The following is a 24,311-nucleotide window of genomic DNA, read 5'->3' as shown; positions in this document are numbered from 1 at the left end:
AAAAATCTGCTGATTTTTAATACAGATTGCTTCCAGGGCCACTTTAGTACAACACGGCAAGTTTCATATTGAACTTGCTTTGCAAGTCTGTCTGTCCAAGGATGGGGGAAAAAAAGAAATGTGTTGAAGTGTTTGTGGCAAGAGGAAAGTCCTCTTGTGCTGTCCATGAACCTTTCTGAGAGCATTTTGATGAACAGCTGAAAGTGGCAAATGATGCTCATACTGACAAAATAGAACCACACGCTACTGTGCATGTGTACTTTGGCTATAGGACAGTGCCCCACACACGTTCATACTCAGACGCACATATGCATCCTTGGGCATACAACGCGTTTATCAAAACATACAGGGAGTGCTGTCACAACTTCACTGCTCTATTTGGCTCAGACCTTAAGCAAAGAATTTACTTTAGTTCAATACTTTGAAGTTGAATTTACTTTAGTGTAAAAAACTAATTACAAACTATAATAATAAAACAAATAAACTGGAAACAAATTTACATAGTAATTAGGTCTATTTTGAAGAAATAGAGACATGGATAGAAAAAAGGTCTGTAGGATAGACAGTGTAAAATATGGATGTAGCCACTGTGACACGAAAGTTTGAGATGAATATTTTTTTTGTCTTTTGATGTTTTGAAACCAGTTGTGACAAGCAGGGGGGTGGGACAGTTGAAATCCATGCTCATTGGCTAACGTTCAGTGAACTGGATAATCCTCGTTTCTGACACTTAGAATGACCAGAATTAAAGTTTTATCCATATGACCCAAAGCTTTATCCATCTTTTTATCATCTATGGTTTGTAGCCTGTTTTGTAAACACGTATCATGATCTGATTGGATAAAGGAATGGACAAGAAAAACAAACAAGCAAGAAAAACTTGCATAAGTTCTTTTTAAAATAACTGGGTTATTTCCATAATGGAGAAAGTGTAAAAACTGTCCAAACCGAAGCAACAGAAACTCAGATGTGTTGAGCTTAAGTTGATGATTTGGGTCAAGTTTGAAAAATAAGGGAAACTATGTTTCCCACAGAAGTGTATCCTTATTAAACCCTTTTTGACTTTCACGACAACCGATGTAAAGATCGCACAGTGCCCCTTTAAATGTTCACTTATATTTGAGGTCATTTTGCTCTTGTATTCTGACCATAGTTATGGTTTATGTTGCACATTAGTTTTTTGTTTCTTATTTTGTTAAAATAAGATAATTTACGGCACAACACAGTAGATTCCACTGAGATGTCATTTCCGTGCATACGTGGTCATGAGTTATTAAATGTGAAATCTGAATCTACATTTTTGGTGACTCCGGGTCTGATCTGTTCCACTCTGCTCGTAATTTGCCCTCGGTGCTGTTCACGCTGATTAAGAACAGAACTCCTTTTTGAAAATTACTGTCAGTTATAGTTTCACTCTTAACAGCATATATCACAGTTTCCTTGGAAGCCAATCGGGACGTGCCTTTTCAGGAATCTGTAGTTTTTTGCCGCATAGCCAGTGTCACTCTATTTTCCCTCTCCTTGCCGCACAACCTGAGAGAGATTAATAACCTCTTTAAAGTTAAAGAACAAAAAAAAAAGAAGAAGAAGAAGAAAGAAACAGCTGCAAACAAACCCAGGGAGGCTGGATTCTGGGTTCATGTTTACATTGCTTTTATGATTTGGTCCTTTCCTGCTCCTCCCATCTGCAGAAGCGTCACGCTGTTCTAAATGCAGGCTGGGTAACCTCCACTTTTACCACTAGTAGTGGTTTGGAGTAATGGGGCGTGGAAGCAGGGTTCGGGGTGCGAGGCCTCTGAAATGATCCTGTGGTAAAGTAGTGAGGGCCAGGATGACATGGTCCCACCCGCTGAGCCCAGGACCGAATCCAATTGGTCATCAGCCAGCTTGTCTACACAGGGCGTTGCCATGGTTTCTGAGCCATAAAGAAGTCTTTAATCGAGCCGTTGTCATCATAGGATGGTGGTGACCACTTGGGCTCAAAGTGGAGAGATATAGGCAGCAGTACAGAAAAAAAGAGAGAAAACAAGATATCAGCTGTGAGGCTCAGAATAGAAAAGGCAGAGCCCTGCCTTCATAACATACACACATAAGGATCATCCCCCTTTTTTAATGTGTGTATTTATTAACGACATGCTCCTGACAAGCTCTGCTGGCTCATGCCTGTTTGTATATGGCATGCTATGTTCTGTACATACTGTTGGATTAGCAGAAATGGGGTGTGTGGTGTTCAGCGATGACGAGATGCAGAGGAGTGGCGCTGGCTCGGGTATCGAGCTGACCGAGCTCAGACATCAGGTTTCCTCCACTCGGGCCAACGCATTTTAGATGGCTGGGTGGACAGCAGTATCACCTGCTGACATTTACGCTGGACGGTTTCACACACAAGAATACACACGATATGGTGACTGGTGTTAGCAGCACTGTGTGTGTTTACTCTGCTGTGAGCCATCAGGGTCTTCAGGAGCCCCACCTGATGATGGTATCTAACATGAACGGCACATTTTGAGAGGAACTTAAATGAAATGATTAAACACGGCAAAGAAGCGCTCAGGGCAGTCGCACTGGCTCTGTGTGACAAAATGAAATGGCCTTTTGCCTCAGTCCTTCAAGTTGATGGTGCCTGCCACTGCAAGAGGGAAACATGCTGCCTCAGCAAGCTGTTTAGTATCATTCTGGAGGAGCTAACGCTGTTTCTCCCCGTTAAATATGGGAAACATACATAGACGGGCCTGTGATGTCACTTGTTATTGCTGGAGGCCCGCTGTAGGAAAAATCTCATTTGCCTTTGTTGAGCGCTGTAGTGAAAAGGAGCTTATGTTGTAAAGATGTTACTGTAGCTGCTGCGCCGCCCGCCACGTCTGTGTGTGTGTGCGCATGCCTGTGTCTTTAGCTGTCTCTGCACTATATTGTGCATCTAATGTTTGTTTTTCCTCACATTTGTGCAACTTTGACCAGACAATGGTTCCTGTACCTGTTTGTTTATGGACCAAACAAAAGAAGTTAAGAGGCGGCCCTTTGTGCAGGAGATTTATGCATGACAGCGGCTATTGTAATTTTCATACATGTTTCCTCTGCCTGCCTCCTCTTTGATTTTTCATGTGCTTTGTGGACATGCTTCACCACCCTTTGTGCCAGAGAATAAGATCTAACTTAGGGACGGTGACGATGGAGTGAGTCATGCCGCGGAGAGAATGAAATATTCAGCAAAATCTTATGGAACATAACGGTTACATGTTGGGATAATGATTTGTCAGAGGTCGCATCAAGTTGCTAAAGTTCCACCTCTAAAGTTCGTTGTGACGCCCACAAGATGTTCCTGGGATGGTGCAACCCAAATGCAAACGTGTGCACGTGTGTTAACCCGTGATTATTTTTTTTAGGCTGAAAAGGAAATTTTAAGTCTAAGAGAGGTAAACTGAAAGGTCAAAAAAATTTACAGAACTGTGGAGAAATAAAGTAATAAATGTTGACATCATGGTTTAGAATTCTATAAAATAAAATGTGTGCATGAAAAAAGAAAAAAGAAAGAAACATTTTACCACAAAGTAGCACTCAGGAGCAGTGTGAGATGGTGTTTTTCTTTTTGTTCTGGTGATGAGATAAACCGTATCTTTGAAGCGGACGTATGGAGAAAAGACAACTGGAATAAAGCGGTTGATATTTATTGCCACCGCAGTTATTCCCGTTGTTTTTTCTACCAATCCTGACGACCACCCCCTCCATCTCAACAAGTCTCCCCTCACATTCAGCTTCTTCGTGTTTTACGGAGCAGCAGATTTGTGTGCTGTCCTCTAAATCATTTCCCTCTCTAGCAGATTGCTCCCCACTGGAATATTGGCCTGACAGCCCTTTTTCCCCCCCTCCTTCTACTTCCCCAGTGGACTCATTTACATTTATGCACGCAGCAATTAATTACAGACTGGCGCTGGCCTTGTAAATTAGAGGGAGCTGAGGTCGCCCTCATTAATTGCCCCTGACAGTTAAAGCCTTGTTTGGGTCGTGACAAGGTTGATTTTAGGCCGGGACACTGGAAGCTTTGCAAAGACTGGCGTGTCTTCATGCATCTGATATCATTTTGGGGTAAATTAACATGTTTCTTGATGACTATGTTATTGTGTGCTAGTTTTTTTTCTCTTCTCTTGGACACAGAAGCATTTTGCAGTCTCTGTGTTCTTGGCATCCAGAGGTCACCATTCCATTCTTTGTGTTTTGTCTTCAGAGTAATGTCTTGTGTATTCTGGGGGTCTTTCATCCAAATGCTTGCGTATGGGAGTTTTCAATAGGCCCAGGAGTCAAGCAGGCAACTTCTCACGGTTTTGGCCTTTTCATGCGAAGACGCTCCAACTTCTTCCAGCTCCTTCCTTCACAAGGCCCTCCTTTCTTCTCTGTCACGCAGCGATGTGTTTGTGCATACCTCACCAGCTCGACAAAAGAAGGGAGAGATCCTATTCACTTTTGCCTTTGACATTCACCTCTTGTTTTTACAATCTTTCCAAGGCGCGCTGTTTGCACAGTGGAACAGGCTTTGTCTTGAAGAAGCGGGACAATGGTGAGCACCATAATGTAATCTCCTAAGGGTGGTGAGCAGAGGGGTGAGGTTTAGACATATGTGCTGGCGCTTGCCCCTACTGTCCTCTGTCTCCCTCCCACCTTTAACTTTAGCAATATTTCATGTTAACAGCGACTTGGGAGAGAAATGCGTGTTGTCACTTAAGCTACTGTAATGTTCGCCCAGGTATTCCGTGAAGGGAACACAAAGGCTTTTCACTCATGCAAACATCCCCTTCCCTTGTTGCACCTTTAAAAAAAAATGTAAAAAAAATTCTGTAGCAGTTTGGCCACCCACGTGCAAGACTTCAATCCTTTCTTCTCCTGCTGACATAATAAGGAAACATTATCCATTCCTCGACTTAACTAAATGTTTTAGCAGTCTAAACATCACTATCTATCTATCTATCTATCTATCTATCTATCTATCTATCTATCTATCTATCTATCTATCTATCTATCTATCTATCTATCTATCTATCTATCTATCTATCTATCTATCTATCTATCTATCTATCTATCTATCATCTATCATCTATCCATATCCATCTATCCATCCATCCATCCATCTCATCCATCCATCCATCCATCCATCCATCCATCCATATTCCCTTTATTGCTTGAATATCTAGGTGTGTATAGTTTAGCGAAAGGCAGGAGTAGCAGCACATTGTTTTGCTTTAGGGCTTGTTGTACAAGCTACGTTGTTTCATTTAGGATGTCACGCTTCAAGGACAGAGTAAAGAAAGCAGCAGTATTCTTAAAAATTGAAATTCATAGAACAAATAATTTGTGCAAAAGTTTTTTTTGTCAAACTAATATTTGTAAACTGTGATTGTGAATGAATCATACAACCTCAGAAGCACTGTCTATATGTCTGTCACAGTTTCATAGTGCACAGATTTAAGAGTTCAGTGCTAATAGTTGCACACAGCAGGTTTCCCTTCTTACGGGCCCAGAGTGAAAATACTAAAAAAAAAAAAATCTCTGAAACATTACAAGGCCTGGATGACATGGCCAGTGGCCCTCAGAGAGGCAGTGTGCGCTATAAGTGCATCATTTATGGGTCAAGTGAACCTCATTTTGGTTTAATTGCCCATATGATTAGCTGGAACCATGCACTGTTTCCTACGGTGCAGACATGGAAGTGGCAGCACAGAGCCTCATGCAGCGCCACGCTCATTGAGAGCGCTTCCGCCTAATAGAGTTCCATTGTTCTTTCTCCAGTGTGTCCACGATTGCACAAGTGGCATTGACAGCTGCAACAAGACAACATTTGGGACTGCGCATATTTTGTTGCGTGAATGCGTGCATTCATTGTGCAGGTGCTGGCCTCGCTGTGAACATAACACAGGGTATCTTCGTGCACGGTATTGCTCACCTCTTTTTCTTAAAAAAAAGTTCCCTAATGCAATAATGTCACAGCTTTGGTTTTTGTCTTTTGTCTCAGACCTTTTGTTTTGCTGCTTTCAGTATCTATTGCAAATATCAGACACTTTCCCCGCTGCAGCTGGCTCAACTGTAGGGTGACATGTGCCATTTTACAGCTGTTGGACAGTGGGCCAAAAAGGTAGCTGTTACTTCCTGCAGTTGTCAGGAGAAGCCTGGAATGGCTCTATAGCCTGGATCTCCTATGTCAGGTCCTCCCTGAGATGAGGATCTGACAAAGTGGTGAAGAGCAGCAACTGAGCATGAGTGTGCAAGCACAACGTATTAAAGGAAAAAATAAAAACAGCCAGTGTGTGTCACCTGGTCTATAAACGTCCATTTGAGTGCTCACTGCTTCCAGCGAAGAACTGGGTAAATAATTCCTGCATTAATTTACTTCAGATGACTAGCTCTCTTTTTGTTCTTTTATATTTCAGGCTCTACAGTACACACATTTATAGCAGATCCGTTGGGTATAAGCACTGTTTACACATTGCATATGCACATGTGGACATGTGCAGAAATCCTGCAGAAAACACGCACACCAGCATAAGCCAGTGGGTCCTTACACACAGGATTTTTGCTGAGTCTGTGCATTTTTTTGCGGCAGTGCTCCTCTACTGGACAGCCAGCTGTCTCTCCGATTACCCAGCATCCTCCAGGTGTCAGATCTGCCATCTGCAGATGAGTGGCAGGGTGTGTGGACGGAGGAATGACGGGGGAAAAGAGGGAGAGAGAGAGGGGGGTCGGTTAAAAAGAAAGAGAGGAAACAGAATAACTGGTTCTGCAGACATCTGGAACGTGTTCAGACGGGTCAGCGAGAGCTGCGGAGTGTGAACGCTGCTCAGGGGAATCCAACTCGCAGTCACTTGATTGAGAAAGTGGCTTTTTGAGTCAGTGGCTGCTCAAGGCAAAGACAGAGAGACACACAAAGAGAGTTGCATCTTACAGAAATGTTTGCAGGGATGTTTCACCAAAATGTGTTTTTACCCATTATTTGTTATCAGTTTTATTATCAGAACTTCTTTGATTTTCTCCATTCAGAATAAGATTCCGATTTAATTGTGCCCTGAGAGAAAAATGCTTCTACGAGAGAATCATTTGGCTGATTAAAGACATGAATAAAAGATCATATAAGCCCAGTGTTTGCTTTTTTCTTCGTTGCTCTCAATTAGACTCAAATGGTAGAATCAAAGGGGTGTTTGTATGGCCCCCTTTGTAGCACTTAGATGCTGTGTTTGGGTGACTTGATGATGAGCGGCATCAGAAAAATGCTGCTTTGGTGTGTTTAATTGCTTTGTCTGTCGTTGTCTGCACAGACTCTCTCTTTAAGAGCCTCCTTATCCTGGTCAGTTCTTTCTTTCATAAATTAATGACCTTCCTCTCTTAATTATGACTATCTCTCTCTCATCCTAGGGCTCCCTCAGAGTGATGACTCACTCCATCCTGATCATGGTACCTTCAAAGTGTTGTCATTATTTGTTATTATCCGGTTTAGCAAATGACTGCTTGTGGTTTGCACTTGTGTGTGTGTGTGTGAGTGAGGCTATAATGAGGCTGACCCCCGGTTAGCTTCGAGAGTGAGAGTGGGTTATTTTAGGAATGGTGAGCTGTCCACCTGATGAGAGATTTCTTTTCCGTGCTCTCGCTGGAATCAGCTTTTAAAAGAAAATATCAGACATCGCTAACCACATTAAGACAGATTTCAGCCAATTTCTTCTTCTTTTTTTTAAACTTCAAAGCCGCGTACAAGAATCACGTTGTTTGTCATTTGTTGGGCTTTGCGTGGCTCAGTGTGCGCCGCTGTTTGTGCAGGGTAAAGTGCTGCGAAAGAAATACACTGATCCTCTGTTGGGTCTGCCGCGGACTTGATACAGGAGCTCTGTTCTGTCATGAACATCCGCTACAGAGAGCTCCCAGGTGGGGTGAGAGTGTTCACTGTGCTCCAAGAACAGATCCCAATTCAAATTTTCATAGTTTGTCAAACCATTGCTGGCGTGATGCAAAAAATGTAGCACTGAAAAATATTTCCTGATTTGCATGGCAAGGCTGTCACCCTGTAGGGTCACATAAAATGTCAGTTTTCATCTCATCATAGATGTTATCTGACAAAATATTCCTTGTTTTTTTCTGTTTTGCTCTATTCTAGGTGATGTTCATGAATTTTAAAGTGCATCCTTAAGTGTGAAGAGGGTGTTGGAGCTGAAGCCTCTTATTTCTGTAAGTTTTCCTCATCCATTGACATGACAAGTACTTTCTTGCACTGTATCACCGCCAGCTTCTTTGTGATTTTGTGCCACTGCTTGGCACCTCGGATAACAGCTTCAGTAACAAGGCAGATGATAAGCTGTTGCAGAGAAAACACTATTGTTTTGGCAGAGCAGCACAGAGCGGCTCTCGCTGGTGTTTGAACATGCCAGGTTTTGCACCAGTGGTTGTGTTACCTGAGTTGCGTGTGTGTGTGTGTGTGTGTGTGTGTGTGTGTGTGTGTGTGTGTGTGTGAATGCTAGCCCATGTTAACAAAACTGTATCCAGCTATTTGCTTGTCAGCCACCTCTCACTCCTCCGTTGCTACAGACAGACTGCTTTTGATTTTGTTTCGCAGCAAATGCAGTCCTCCACTCCTGGTAGTGTTCTGTCCTGTGTGTCCTCAATTGCCGCTTTCACTTGGGTGAAGAAAGGGGTCTTTTAAAGGCTCCCACAGGCATCACTCCAGGAACCTCTCACTGCTGGGACCTACAGTGTGCCTTTTAATGGACTTTCTCTCTGTGAGCAATAAAGATTATATCTGGAGTCAAATAGTGCTGCAGGTAACACTAGCCTAAATTAATCGGGTGAAGTCGCTGGGGCTGATCTCAGTGGTTTCAGCAGAGACATATGAAATGTACAGATGGCAGAGGTTGAAGAAAAGAGTGATCTGACCATCTGGCTAATCCTCCTGTTTAAGAATACCTATTAAGGCCCTGTCTAGTGCCCCTTGTGTCACTGGTAGGTCAGATCATCTTTTATCACAAACTAGAACTGCGGTTTGCTACCTGGGTATGGGACCAGTGCAAGAGGTCACAAGATAAATAAGCCAGGTTACGGATGGAAAGAAAGATAAAGAGAGAAGAAAGTGGTTAAGAAGATGGATGGATTGATTACTGAGTGTACTTACCCCTTCATCCCTCTGAAGTATGAGTAAAAATCAAAGAAAGCACCACTTTGGTTAAACTAAAAAGAATGATCAACTAGAGCAATTTAGGGAGCAATATTGTGGCTCTGTGGAATCCTTTCACAGATTTTGTTTTGTCATAGATAAAAGCGCTGAAGTAAGGAACTGTATAAAGATTGGGGGAAAAAACCCAGGTGACTTAGGCTCGCTTATAATTCTATCAAACATCCTTAATTTCATCAGCTGATTTGCAAACTCAAAATCAAATTATTCTGTCTTTTAACATGCAATTGCTTTTCAAATCCAATAACATAACGGTAAGATGACAAGTGGACCCTCGTAACAAAATCACAGTCTTTATTGGGTACCAATCCTGTCGTGACAGCGATGATTTATGGCATCTTTGTTTCACAGGACTTTGGAAGGAAGAGGATGTTGTGTGCTTGAGTTACAAAAATTGAAGCCTTAACTTGCTATAAATATCCAGCGAATGATCAGAAGAGCAGTTATGTGTCTGTGGCGTCACTGGGCAGTCCTCCAAATGTGAAACAGGATAATGTCAATTATTGCGTGTTCACATTTAGTGTGTGGAAAACTACATTTTTCTTCTTCCTTTTTTGGTGAATCCAAAATGTTTTAATGCTCCATAAGGGAATTAGGATCAGAGCTTATATACCCATAAACTGACACACCATGTCCACGGCACGGGATTTCAAGCTGTAGGCGATATTAGTGTGGTCTTCTGAAAATCTCAATCAGAGCCGTAATGAGCAGTAAGGAAGACCACTTTATGCAGAATGATAGCCCTGTGTTCAGAGCTCTGTTGTTACACATAGCTGCTGTAATAGAAGTCATTTGCAAAGAGTTAGACAAGTTACCAGACAGCAAGCAGCTGTTGGGATGATTCGTAGTAAACAAATGAGCTAATAAGCTAATGAACCCACTGAGGTTACCTGTTTGGCCTCCCCCAGGAAAATGTCCTTATCTGCTCCACGACATTTGACTTTAGCTTTGTGTGAGAACTCAGCTGCATTACTGCTAATGGGCAGCATCTAACAACATTTAGTGTTGCTTAGTTAACATTACGCAGTTAACCTCATGTTAATCTTATGTTAGCAGAACTCTGTTGTGTCCTCTTCAAGTTGTACAATTAGTTTACTGTTCTGATTCATCCACACATATGACTTTTCTGTGGTGGACAGGATACCTTAAAAGGACATTTTCAGGGATGGGAAAAGAGAAGTGAACTGCTAGAGTACATATGCGTGAGTGTTATGTATGTTGTTGTTTCCTATATGTGTTTGTGCTTGTATGCGCGTTGGTGTTTTGCACACTCATGCCTCATCAACATCCCATCAGAGACCCATCTGGTTTTCTTTGAAGAGGCTCGTGGAGCTGCAGCAGCCCTGGCTTTAAGGCAGGGGCAAGCCAGCAGCAGTTCCTCCCCACTTACACATAAGTCCATGGTGCAAGGCCCTCTGCCAGTAACATTATAGACCGACCCTTGTGGCTACTTCCCAAACCACCCAAGCTCATACCCCACTTTCTCTCTTCTATTGCCCTTGAAATGGGGCCTGCTCTAAATATTATCTCCCCCTGTGCTTTATCCCTCCGTTTATCCCTAAGTCTGCAGAGAGAAGAAAGGAGCCGTGGGGCTTAGTCACTTTTTCCCTTCTCTTCTCCTCTCTCCAAAACCACAGGCAGCGGCAGCGGCTTCCTGGAGATGAGCGCTTTTGTCTGTTGTGTGACCGCTGTGGCTTTAGGCAGATCCTCCTCTGATGAGGTAATGCGCAAGCTGGATGATCAGGCAGAGGGAGAAAGCAGGGAGGTGTAGGAGAGGGACCTCAGTTTGGATCTATATTTTAACCTTTGATTTATCGAGCTGGTTCTTACATCCACATCCTGCTTCACATGGAAGGCTGTTGACTTTAATCCCTGGATCAGAGACACAGTTGGCAAAGTTGAACTGCAGACTACTGATGAGTGGCGAGTGTCTGTGAAAAAAGGTTTAGCACACGGGAATATTTCTTGCATTTCCTCTGCTATTGGCTCCATTAGTAATCAGTAACTCTTTATCATTTTGGGAGTTTGTTTCCGCAGTTGCAGCAAAAAATATTCATAAACATTTGTTGCTGCAAAAGTTACAAAATCATTTTGCATCGATATACAGAAACATTTCAGTATTTGCAGATATCCAGATCTTGTCTTGAACTGTTGTGAAATGAAGCAACACTTTCATTATTCCCATTATTCACTTTGTGTTTCAGCTGCTACTTAAGAATTTCTTCATAGATTAAAAAAGGTGTCAAAGGTTTTGTGTGATTTTTATGTGCAAATTTCCACTCAAAAAAAAAAATACTGGAAAGGAACCTGCTCATGGTTATTTGCATATGTGTCTGGACTGTAAGTGTTTCCAATGCGTGTTTGCCCATTTTATCTTTTTTTTTTTTGGTAACTGCTGCTACACTCAGACCTCGGGCCTCCTGTTAAGGAGTGCCAGCAAACTCACTGACATTAAGAATGATTGGTTTCTGTTTTACCTGCCATGGGTCATGGAGGTCTGAGGCCAGGGTCAGCCTCTCTGTTGTGGTTTGTGCTACAGGAGATGTCACCGGGTCCTTAGATCACAGTGATCCAGCGTATTATTCTCTCCAGACAATATGCTTCTATACCACTTTGCATTCTTGAACATGCCGTAGCTGGAATGAGGTTTTTTTTCCAGCTGTTTGGTTTCCTTCAACACTTCATTAAAAACAGTGGGTTTTAAATACCTTGTGTTTGAATGTTGTGTTGACTGTGTAGGTGGAAAGAAGGAAGGTCAAAAAGCAAACAGCACATCTGCAACAATGGCTCTCCTGCAGTGCAAGCACTTGCTGTTAAGAGACTTGTCTCAGCTTTATATTTACGATCAAAATTTAAGCAACCCTGAATACAGTTCACTGCAGCATCACACAACAGCATAGCAGCCTCATAATTACAGTATTCTCATTAAAGTAAAATCCTGCATCTCATTTGAAAGCTGCCATCAGCAAAAATTAACTTGCCCTAATGGCCGCTGATTGCATTCCTGCAGTGGCCAACCCCCTCCTCCAAATTTAGTGATCTGATCATTTAAGTACATGCTAGCATAATTGAGGTCTCTCCCTTGATTAGATTTGCGCCAGCTTTTAACAAAGCCTGCTCGAACTTAATCCAATGACCCCCATTGTAGCAGGAGAGGATGGATGACATCGCTCCTGGTTAGCGTCAACATCAACCGTGCCGTCGAGCAATTAGAGGCCACGCTGATAAAGTAGCTGGACGACTATAGCTAATGATACAAATGTTCTCAAAGCTCGTGAGACAACAAGCTGAAAACTGAGCCACGTTTCATAATCCATTCATCTGACTTTATACACAGAAAGTTTTCAGAAAGGACTTTGAAATGAGATTTTAAGTTCAAGGAATCACTTCGGTTTTACAAATAACAAGCTTGTTATTCATATTATATTAGGCATGCAGTAGTAAGACAGCGCCTTTCACTGTAATAAAAGAGTCCTTGGAGTAAATTTGAATGTTTATTTAGTACCAAACAAAGGCTTACACCGACTGGAGCTGTCAGAGTCAAGCAGTGTCAGTGGTTTAAGTAATGTCTCTGAGTTTTACCCAGCTACACAACATTCTTGTGTCGCAGGCCTGACCCACTGGGACTGAAACAAGCAGTTCAGCAGGGCATAGATGCGCTGTCTTTGGCTACTTCTTCTGATGACACCTGCTTGCCCATAATCACAGTTAGAGACTAAACCTCCTGCTGACCTGTGGCTGTGTGTCGCACGTTAAATCCTCTAATCTTCTCCTTTGTTCTCTGTCACCCTCGATTAGTTATGTAGCAAGAGTCAGCGAGAAGAAAGTATGTGCTGAGTTTCCAAGTACATGCCTGTGCTCAGATTAGTAACCTTTAAATGCTCCATGCATTTATGAGTCTTAGGAGCTTAACGTTGGTGTTGAAAAACATTTTTTTTAAACCAAAGGGGCTCAATATACACAGGTTCCATCTAACGTTGTAAACTTGATGGTGAGAAATTATGACTGGCTGATGTTACAGTTTTTTTTAATATTTTGAAAACAACAATAATAATTAGCATTTTAATCATGAAAAACTGACACAACCAAAATGTTACAAATGCTACATAAAATTAAAGCCTTCATGAGTGACTCCATCACACACATTCACCTGACACAGAATCGTAGCTGATGTTTAGCTTCATTTTATCCTGCAGGCGACTATATGCAGTTAGGCTATGTCCGACTGATCTTATGATATAAGCGTCTTTTTAAGTACTGTGAGGGTTTTGAGGGAATCAAGACTTTGTTTATTGCTTCTTCCCATCTATTCTGTGTCTGTAAACCCTCTTCTATTCTTAACAATAGGATTTCACTATAAGTAGGTCTGGACAAGTTGAAGCTCACCTGTTCAAGCTGTAACTAATCATAGGACTATCTTGGCCTATAAGGTGACACGGGATGAGCAGGCATGCTGGTATGTAAGGAGGAACAAGAAATAACACAAGCAATTTTTGGATAGCAGCCCAAGTTTGTGAAAGGCTGTTTTCGAAATCAAAAGTTGCTTGATTAGCAGTTTCAGGATGTTTTTGCAATGCTTTTCTGATGTACTTTACTAAGTTTAGGCATTCAGTACAGGCAGACGAAGCATAGCAGGCCGGAACATTTAAATTGAAATAACTCAGAGTATGTACACCACCTTATCGAGGTTTGTGTTTTCAGGCAATTGACAAAAGCTGACACACAATGCGATAATTTACGGGGGTAACAATGCTGTATTATGTATACCAGAGACACTTAAGACTGAAGTAACTGGGAAATGAATGCAGGCCAAATTTATGTGCTTGTGTTTAAGAGGGCGAGCAGCTCTAGAGCATGTTTGTCAAAGCCTTTGGATAAGGCTCCAAAATACTTGGCTCCTTTTCAAATGCCGGTTTGCTTGCTGATAATAGAGACAGATTTTGATGCTGCTGCCAGTTTGTTGTTATATAAAAAAGATACACGCTCAGATATGCAGAAAAAAAGCGTGCCACACAGGCGTCGCTGAAGAAAAATACACAAATCCAAATGATTTATCGCCTGGATGCTATTAATTTAACCTATGGAGTCTTACTCAATAATTAATGTCTATTGGCATATGACCCTATATGCCATACAGTAAACAGCATGTCTCATAACTATGTATGAGATCTTTAGTTAGCTAATATATGGCTGAAAGGCTCAGAGACAAGCCCTGGGTCTTAATAAATCAGCCATATCTAATGAACCCCCTAATTGTGATTTACAGCCTGCATGCCCAGTGCTGTGATGGAGAGTAAAACAGCTGTACAGAGAGAGAGAGAGCGAGCGTACAGAGGACGAGAATCATCCAGTGGCACCAGGCAGAAAAGAAACTCTGTCGTATTAAAAACATTGCTCCCTTCCAGCAACTGTGAAATTCTTGTGTGGGTCCCGTGAGACCTTTGTCCAGATATGTTACTTAAAGCGATAAAAATCAAGCAGCTGGACGAGTAACCGTCACATTCAAGTCCAACCACGAACTGAGAGCAAGCAGAGAGGGATATTTACACACTCGCATAAAGCGCTCCACCCAATCCAAGTTCTTTTTGTAAATTATTTTGATTCATTGCCCGTGGTTATTTTGCTTTCCAGTGGAAGACGTGCTATAGCTCCTTCTTCTTCTCTGTGTCTTACTGCTATACTTGCCTTTTCCTGTCCATTGCAAACTAACTGAAAACATGTCTCGTGTTGCTTGTGTGCCAGAATGTTCATATCATCCACTAGTCAGATAAACAAATGTAAGATGGATTTCATTATATTATGCACAATCGATAGACTGTCCACAGCTGACATCAGTCTTTCTGGAACGATCAACTCCACCTTAGTATTAAATATTTGCCCTGTTTCAAGGACTTAAGTCATTGTGAACATCGACTGCTGTGATTGGCTAGATTAACAACCTAGTTTGAAGTTAGGCCTTGTGCACCATGAACAATGTATATTCTATGCAAGGTAGGACAATGGATACTTTGTGTGGTTTAAAGAGGCTCTGATCTTGGAGCACGCACGCACACTTCTCGACACCCAAGGCTGTGGCTGTGTATAGCTTTATATGTGTTTTTACATTCTTCATATTCCAGACAAAAAAATGCACTGTGACCTATTCTGTTTTTATTGCCTGTTTTCTTCTAAACCAGCTACAGGGCTGTCTCTTCAGTATTTCATTTCTCTCTGCTACAGTATACAAGTGTTTATTGACTCATCCAAGGTATCAAATATTAACTATCACTTCATGCATAACTGTCATTTAAATAATTTCACACACACAATACACACATTGAAATATATATATATTTATATATATGTATCACCAATAATTTGCCTTCTTGACCTCTACAGTTACTGTTAAGTTTTGAATGTTCAATTTAACCATGAGGTTTTGCATATGTAGACAAAGTAGCCTTTCTTATGAAAAAACAGATGGCAAGCAAGTTTGAAAATGAATTTAGTAATTAAAAAAGTACATTTGAAAAATTTCCTTTTTTAAAATTTCCATTTTAATTTAAAAAGTGTTAATGTAAATAACTGAGGAAATGTTTTTTTGTTATTGCTGCTTTTTATTGTAAAACGAGCCACATTGTAAATTCAGTGTAAAAATGACACAATTGGACAAAGAAAAAAAAGGAATGAAACATTTAAAATATTCAAAAAGCAGCACTGAAAACTTCCCTGCTGGTACCTTCAGGGTTAATGTGAGGGAACACAAATGCACATAGAACGGACATCTGCAACAATGTTGCTGTAAAGCATGAGGAAGACACACAATGTATGCTTTAATCGGAAAGATAATTTCATAATATTAACTCCACTTTAGGAAAATGTAAAGATTTTATATTCTTGGATTTGCAGTTTCGGCTACATGCATCTATAAGCATCTGATACATTAAAAATGCAATCACATTCCCACCATCTTTACTCCTTGCATGTTGCGTACATGTTAGCCACTATCAAAATGAAGTGAAGAAAAGCCCCATGTTCTTAGCAAAGATGACTTGGTAGGGCCATCTGTACACATTATGCATTTAAAATGGTTAATAATTGAATAAAACTATGTTTTTATTGACTGACTGAAAGTAGCATGCGCCTGAATAATGCATTCATTTCATGCTAACAAATCGTCAAAGCTCTTTCTCAGATAGGGAACAAAGCTTATTGTCAGCGGATAGAGCAGCAACTGGGATTACAATGGGGACATGCAGTGAAACGACTTGTCAGTCCTAATCTAGGATTAGCAGGCTTTCGCGCCTCCCGGGTGCTCTAAAAGCCACCTGTTTGGACGCTCCTGCAGATGATGTGACACACTAGAGCTGCTTGTTTGATTCTAATTCTTTTGTTTGCATCAAAGTTTTAAAGGATTTTGGTTTTCCATTACAATGGCACGATCTAAGCATTTAAAGCATTGGACGCATTTAAAAAAATACTATTGCGGAAAATCTGCTCAAACGGAATTTGTCACTAATTGAGATCGTCCGGTCCTTTTTCAGAGCACTGTATCTGGGTATTAGCACTGATTATGTCTTTTCACCCTTGTGTTCAAAGATGCTATAAACATTTACTGTTTTTTAGGATTGCTGTGCTTTTTTTCCTAATGAAGAGCATTTTTCAGGATGTTTTTTCGGCACGTCATATCAGTGATGCGTTTCTGAGACCTGAATTCTTCTGGACCATTATATCCTCTTAAGTCAACAATTTATGAATTATAACTTTGAACAGGGTAAGCCAATGCAGTAAATTAGGACTGAAGAACACTGAACATGTCTGAGCGTGTCTGATGATTGTTCTCAAACTTAGCGAGACCCTCGAGTCCTAAAATTACTTATTAAAGCTTTTTTCTGCTGCTTGCCTCTGGGCTAATGTGATCACTCATGTGTGAGGGCAGCTGTTGTATCGCCACAAGCTTCTGTGATAACTTTGTACCGCCGCTGTCACCCTGAAATATACTTTTGAAACTTAATCCTCTGGAAAATGAACCCAATTTGATTGTTAATCTCCTTGATGTATTTGATTTAGTAAATATATTTGCATTCTTCTGAGATATTTTAACCGCACCCAGTTGCACCTGTGCAGAGTGAAACACTTTAATATTGACTCAGTTCTTAAGGATGAGTTCAAGTACAGTTAATGTCTTTCTTCCTGAAAAAGAAGGACTTTATGGTTTTGTCTTTATTCTTAAGATAATTGGATTCACCCTTCTTTACAGCTTCTCAGTGACTATATCGGAGGTCAAAGCACAGCAAGGCTTAAAACTTGTGCAACAAGCTTATTTGTGCATCACAGTGGAGTTATGCTCATTCCCAAAGGGGTCAAAGGTTTCTGGTGCCTTCCAGAGGTCAAAGGTAATTGCTTCAATTAGTGCCATCAGCTCACACAGATATATACTGTAGCATAATACCTCACATAAGGTGTTTGTCATATGGCAAGCTGTGTGTGCTTTAAGCTGATACAAATCAAAGGTGTAAAGAGGTCAGCAGAAAGCGAGATCATAGACGAGCGCATGCTGGTGTAGACATTTAAACGAACGAGCAGAACAGAAACAAATGTGTGTTGGTTTTCAAGGGTCCTCAAGTAATTGCCATCATAATGTAAGCCTTGTTTCCACCCGACTATAAAATATGCTCGTTTATGAATGTTCAGTTTTATTAAAAGTTACATAATACTCAGACTCATAGTTTTGATTCAACTTTTGGATGTGGCCTTATATTTATAATGCATATGCATGCATATATTCACAAGAAATTACACCTTTGAGCACGATTAGCAATTAAAAACATACTTTACTTTGTATTCCTCACATTGTGCTTCATTAAACAGTCTGTTTCTTAATAGTTTTTGGAAGCTTCCAACTTATACAGATACCTTGTACTTCTATAATCCTTCAGTATTTGTTACTATAAATTTTTAGGTATAATTACGTCCGCTGTTTGACTTTGTTAATGCGACATATTATGAGGCATGCCTTAAAACAGAAAATATTCACACTGACCAGGGCTTCTAACTACTGTGAGCGAGGGGCTGCAGACAAACAGTCCCTTTGAGCCACTGAGTGTTGACTTTGGTTTTCAATGGTCTCTTCATTGGTTTACGCTGTATCGTTGCCATGAAGTAGATAAATGTATATGTGTACTGTATTTGTGTTACCTAGGGGTGTGTTCACATGCCAGGAAAAATAAAAAGCACAAGGGAGAGTGTTGGTCACTAAGGCCACTTCTGGATTTCTGGGGGTCTGCGGTTTTAGTCCGGCATCATCGAGGTACAGAGGCCGAACACACAGGCCCAGAGCATAATGAAGTGTGTTTACGCCCACTTGACAAACGATGCATTCATAATTTGGTAACCGTTCCACCGTTGGCTTTGATTAAGATTTTTACATCAGCAGGACTAATGGAGACATCAAACCCTGTGTTTGCTCCAGGTGTCCGTATGATGACAGATGAAATCCTTAAACTGCATTTTTTTCATGCTGGGGAGTATAAAAATATTTTCTTTCCACATTCTCATAAAGTAGGAAGGATTTCTTGTTTTGTTTTTTGTTTTGTAAATTGATACTTGGAAAAAAAAATTTTTTTCCAAGTAAAATTTTATATCATTAACATGATTTTAAAATATATTGTATATAAACATATTGCACCTGATATGGTATGTTAATGCTAATTAAATGACAGAAATCCACCAAATCTTCTTTTTCTGTCTTTGTTTTTGTTTTACTGATTTTCAGTGGCTCATCTGACAGACTGAACATTTTATAGTTCTGATCTCACTGTGTGGAACCAGTTTAACATCGGCACCATATTACTGAAGGTACAAACTACACCTTATAACCAATCAGCAGTTAATAGGGCCGTCTCTCATGTAGAGAAATATGTTTGTTTGGTCTATTTCCAGACGTGATAGAAATAAAATGTTTTCTATGTAAGTTAGTTGGGCAGCATTATCCCCTGTGCCTGTGTGGGTTTTCCCTGTGTTCTTTGTGTTCATTTGTGAAAGTGTGGAAATTCTGTGTTGGCACTGTTAAAAAAACATTTATAACATTGCCTCCAAACTATTGCATATCTGGTATGTAAACTGTATACCAACATCTTCACCACTTGTGTTACACCAAGTTGTTAAACCAATTATATGAATAAACCTTCAACATGTTGTGTCTGTTGCAGACAAAAATTGACGTCATCTGCCCTCACAGAGGCAAATGACATCGTTTAAATAAAGTTAGAAATTTAAAAAAGCTTTCTTTCAACTATTAGATTATATTCTTACAGTTTAGAATCACACCAGTCTGTTAAATAAGAGCTAAACTTGTACTTTGTACCTTGCCTAAATGCTTCTTCTACCCTTCCCCTCTGAGTGCCTTGTGGTTGTAAATATTTTCTGACGTGGTAAATACACAGAGCCGCTCAGTGTAACATACTCGCACAATAAGTTCTATTTACCTGAGATTTGTGGAAGGATTTGGCTGTGATGGCTGATTGATGCAGACACTGCTGGGACCCAACAGTCATGCACAGCATCCGCCCACTGTATACCTTCTTTCATTGTTTCACCTAAGTCATGAAAAGGTCAGAGAATACCTGCCTTTGCGTGTGATACGAAACTACAGCAGTGAAATAGAACAGCTACTTGTTGGCTGCACAGCTACAGAGCTGCCTCTGTAAGTGAAATCCAATGAGCTGGAGTTTCAGAAAACAAAACTGCTTTTCTTGCTATTAAGCCAGTGATGAAATTGGCTGGTTTGGGGGGGGTAACTGCTGCTGCTATTGAACTTTTCTATTTTGGGCAAAAGACCCATGATGAGAAATCTCTGGGAGAAAACAGGGCAGCATGTGTGTGTTCACATTCCACATGTCTGACCTATGACAGTGCCCTCTGTTTGCAGCGCTCTGCGATGATCTAATGAGAGTCCAGACAGACATAAGATTTAGGAGTTGGGGGAGCTGCTCTCATCAAGTCCAGTTCTCCCTCTTTTTCTTTATTTATCCATTGAAAGAAACCACATCACCCATTCACACCTGTGAATTCTCAATGAACTTCATTGATGGTCACTAAACAATTCCTTACGTTTTCAGCAAAGCGAACGAACAAAATCAAGTATGTTTGGATATTGTTTGTTGTTCATGAATTTTAAGAAATTTTTCTGGTTCATATCAGCTCATTTTATATTACATCTACTTTTAATTTCATTATGAGAATGTTCTATTGGAAAGCTAATGCAGAATTTCATGTTGACGTATGCCAGATCAAAGAAACTGGAACTTAAGAAAACATCGGAAAATAGGAAAAAACGCTGCACAAGTGCACAAAAACCTCACGAAATACGACCCAAGTGTTTCTGGAGAGACAAAAATGTGACGAAAAAGTTGCAGAAATGACAAACTAACAGTAAACGGGTGATAAAAAACATATATCTACAGTCTTATACGAAACACACATTACTGATATGCTTTAGTTTCTGTCCCATTAACGTCTCCTCCAAAACACTTCTGCTGGGCTTTGTTGTGTTCTTGTATTTATTGTTGTAAACACCAGTGATAATGTACAACTTTTGAGAAACTTGAAATGCATGGCTTCTACAGTTTTCCATGCGTAATGGAGAACTTTTAATGACAGTGGCAGTGTGGTTTAATGCTCCAATAAAATGCTAAACATCATGGCTAAACTAGCCCACTGCTCTGCTCTTAGCATCAAGCACTTTTTTCTGCAAACGTCTCCCTGCGTTACTTTGTTGAGTTTAAAAGTGGCATATAATGTGTAGACATGCAAAATGGTATTGTGCGAATGCCATTGATAATGTCATCTTTCTTGCAGAGAAAGACTTGGAGAAGGGCCTCAGTGTTCCATTTAAAATCTTCGGTTTGGTCTCTTTCACCTTATTTTCTTGTTGGGCCTGTCCAAAAGACTAACAATTCCAAGAAAAGTCCTTATTTTCTTTCTCCTGATTTTTTCTCCCTTTCTTCTTATTCTCTGTCTCTTTGGTATTTCCCACTTCCTTAGTTCTGTAAAGCTGGGACGGCTGGAGATTTTACACCCAATTGGTTGAGTTGGGGGCCTTTGTCGGAGCCCTTCTCCAGCTCCACAAGTGGCAGAAGGGACCTGGGTTCTGAATGGCGCTTTGTGTACTGTTTTTCTAAGAGGGGGCCCTCTCTCTCCCGCTCTCATCTGTCACAGGTCCCTCTCCGTCCACGCTCCACAATGCCTGATTGTTTCTGCCAAGTCGCCAGGTTCCAGGCCAGATCTGAACAACGCTTTCTTGCCAAATACCGACCCTGGTTTTCGTTTTTCTTCCACACACAAAGGGATTCTAAGTTACTGTCCACGTTTTAGAAGGAGACTTAGATAGCTGTCCACCACCAGCACTTTATTTGCCGAGTGCATTTGAGAGCTAAAGGTTGTAAAAATTTCCATCGACAGCAAAGGAAAGAAAGGACCATAAACCAAAAAGGAAAAATTGCTGGGCATACATTTATTGTGATTATTAAAGACAGTAGGTGAAAAACGTGCATATTACAAAGATTTAATAATGATGCTATTAACAGCTTGTTGGATTCCTGGAGTCACATTAAAAAACAAAAACAACAACAACCAAAGCAAACACGGAAAACAAAGCAGAAAAACTATAAATGCACGGGGATGAACAATTAAGACTTCTCATTCAACAGTGCATGCTCTGTTCAGTTATCAAACAGGCAATCTAACCAGTATCACTTTCCAAGAAACATCTTAGGCAGGAGAACCGTTTCCAGGGGAAAGTCTTGATGTTTTTCTAGATATCTGACAATATGAAAAGGCTTTGGGAGAGCCTCGGAGTGATGCCTGTGAAAATGAATTTGTTTTTCAGGTACTGGTGTAACATTACCATCACATTAGTGTTTCCTGAGAGGGCCTCGGCATAGGAAGACTTTCTTTTTTGTCCGTCTCACTGGGGGAAGGTTGTTTCTTTTCAGTCATAATAACTCAGTTTCTGCCTACGTGTCAGGCGACATTTTGTTAATGAGTCGTGTCGAGACCAAAAAAAAAAAAGCTGCTTCTGTAAATTAGGACACATAAATGTGCAGACGACTATGACCATACAGCTCAAAGACAACAAGGATTAGTTATTAGTTATAGAGCATAATTGATTTTTAACATATACTGTCATGTCCAGCTGTCTAACATGCCTAAAAAAATACACCTAACTCTCCAAGTCTCTTATTGTCTTTAGAAAACAGTGGCACAAAGAAAAATGATCACATGTTTTTCTTTCATTCTGGCTTCAATATTCAACACTTTTCTTTCACTGTGATGGTTTTATTGCAAATATAAAAATGTGTTCATAGTTTCATAGTGTAGCTTTAGAAGGTAATGTGAAAAATGTAAAAAGTCAGCCACATTTCTGTCATGCACTAAAAGAATCTTTTTTTTTTTTGGTATAGCATGCTACTCTGTCTAATGATCAGGTCATGAAATACACCGTTTTCTAATCACAAAAGACCTGCTTGCCATGCTTACCAATAAACCCTTGTACTGTTGCATGGAGAAACCCAATCACTGGCAGTTAAGAGTCTGGGCATTCCTGGCCATATGAGACACCAGTTCCAAGAAACTAAGTCTTAAGCTCCCTCATAAACACAGCACCAGCAATATTGTCAGCTAAATATAGGCTGTCTTCTGTATTCTCCCTCCCCAGTTGCCCATCGCTCTCTCATCGCTCCAGTTTGGATAACCTGAGTTGATCGTGGATTATGGTTTGCTGTTTGTTGGTTGTCTGGGCTCTTACACTCATATCGCTGTGTAATACAACGAAGGCCTGAGAAATTCAAAACCCGCACTCTTCTACTGAATTTAAATCTGGCTGTGAATGGATGGCACTGCTGGCCAGTTGTAAAAATGAATAAAAACCTGTACTTTGAAACCTGGATGACTTGTAAAGAAGGCTCGTTAGACTTACTTAAAATTGGGTTTGAAAGCTTGAAAAAAAAATCATCTGGATTAACCTACATGCATCAAATAAACTGCATTTCATTACTGCAGTAAAAACTGCAATAATAAGGTTCAGTAAAGTAAAAAGTAACAAGAAAAAAGCAACATAAATGAGAACAGGTATAGAATTTCTCAGTAAAATTGGTTACATTGTATTTCTGATGGGTTTCAGTCTATAGGACTATCATGGACTATTAATGGTTATTAACATTTTCAGGTCTCACTTTTCACAGCATGCCACTATCCACCCTCCTCTAATTTTTCCTGCATCGCAGAGTCGGTGGAAGCTGCGTTCCACCAGAGGTAGTAAGAGACAACATGCACTGAACATTACGACCCTCGCATTCACTGAGCAAATCACTCAGCTACTGTACACACAAATAGACACACAACAGTTCTCAAATAATCAGTCTGGACCTGCGCTGGAACTGAGCTTCCCATTCCTGTCCTCTCTATCCTTTTTCCGGTCTTTGCATTTTTATTTTTTATTTTTTTGCTCCCTCGATTCATTTCACTCTTTATTAACTGCTTCTATCTATTAAATACTTTTTCATCTTCTTCTCCCTCCTCGTGCATTCAGACTGCACCCCCGCTCCGCCCTTTCAGACATTTGACTGAGGGTCAGATGTAACACTTAAGAGCACCCAGGAGGCTGCGTATATCAGAGAGACAGCCTGCTCTGACTCACTGAGCAGCCGATGCTGAAGTAGTAATCAGTTTTTCACTGAAGCTGTGTGTATGCATTTGCGTGCATGTGTGTGGAAGGGTGGGTGGCACCGGCTATAGTAATCACAGCAAAAGCAGCTCAGAGCAGGCTGATCCATCAGTTGTCACCTAACAGTTTAGCTTAGATTTGTGTTTATTAATGTAGAATTGTTTATGTATTTAGTGTATTTGCGCTTGTGTGTACTCGTATATATGTTGAGGACAAGTGAGCCCGTGTTTAGATTAGACCTCCTTTCGTCTAAGCCCGTAGGAAGGCAGGGTTTAGCTGTGGTCAGCAAATGTCCTCACAAGTAAAGTCAAATGAAAGGAAATCATTACAGAAAATGATGCATTAGCCTGGCGACTCAGTCTGAGACTAATATTAGAAAAAAGTGAGATTTTTCCACTTAAACTCGGCAGC

At 40.6% G+C, this 24,311-nt stretch overlaps 1 protein-coding gene across 7 annotated transcripts in view; it reads left to right on the top strand.

The window, feature by feature from the left end:
- LOC102294786 (SRY-box transcription factor 6) overlaps positions 1–24,311 on the top strand; it is a 105,655-nt gene that overhangs the window by 7,421 nt on the left and 73,923 nt on the right. For 3 of the 7 annotated variants that reach the window (XM_042226110.1, XM_042226108.1, XM_042226109.1), the window contains exons 2-3: positions 8,129–8,199; positions 10,834–10,916. The exons of 2 other annotated variants lie outside the window; for them this stretch is intronic. In XM_042226110.1, coding sequence (XP_042082044.1) covers positions 10,912–10,916 — 5 coding nt within the window. In that variant the 5' untranslated portion in view covers positions 8,129–8,199; positions 10,834–10,911. The remainder of the gene's footprint in view (positions 1–8,128; positions 8,200–10,833; positions 10,917–24,311) is intronic. 2 more of the 7 variants (XM_042226111.1, XM_042226112.1) reach the window with 1 other exon arrangement.

The sequence above is a fragment of the Haplochromis burtoni genome, unplaced genomic scaffold (assembly GCF_018398535.1).
Source record: "Haplochromis burtoni strain Fernald_Lab_line unplaced genomic scaffold, NCSU_Asbu1 Contig_197, whole genome shotgun sequence".
NCBI classification, from domain to species: Eukaryota; Metazoa; Chordata; class Actinopteri; order Cichliformes; family Cichlidae; genus Haplochromis; species Haplochromis burtoni.
Note: the sequence above shows the minus strand (reverse complement) of the source record. Positions and strands in the feature narration are given on the sequence as shown.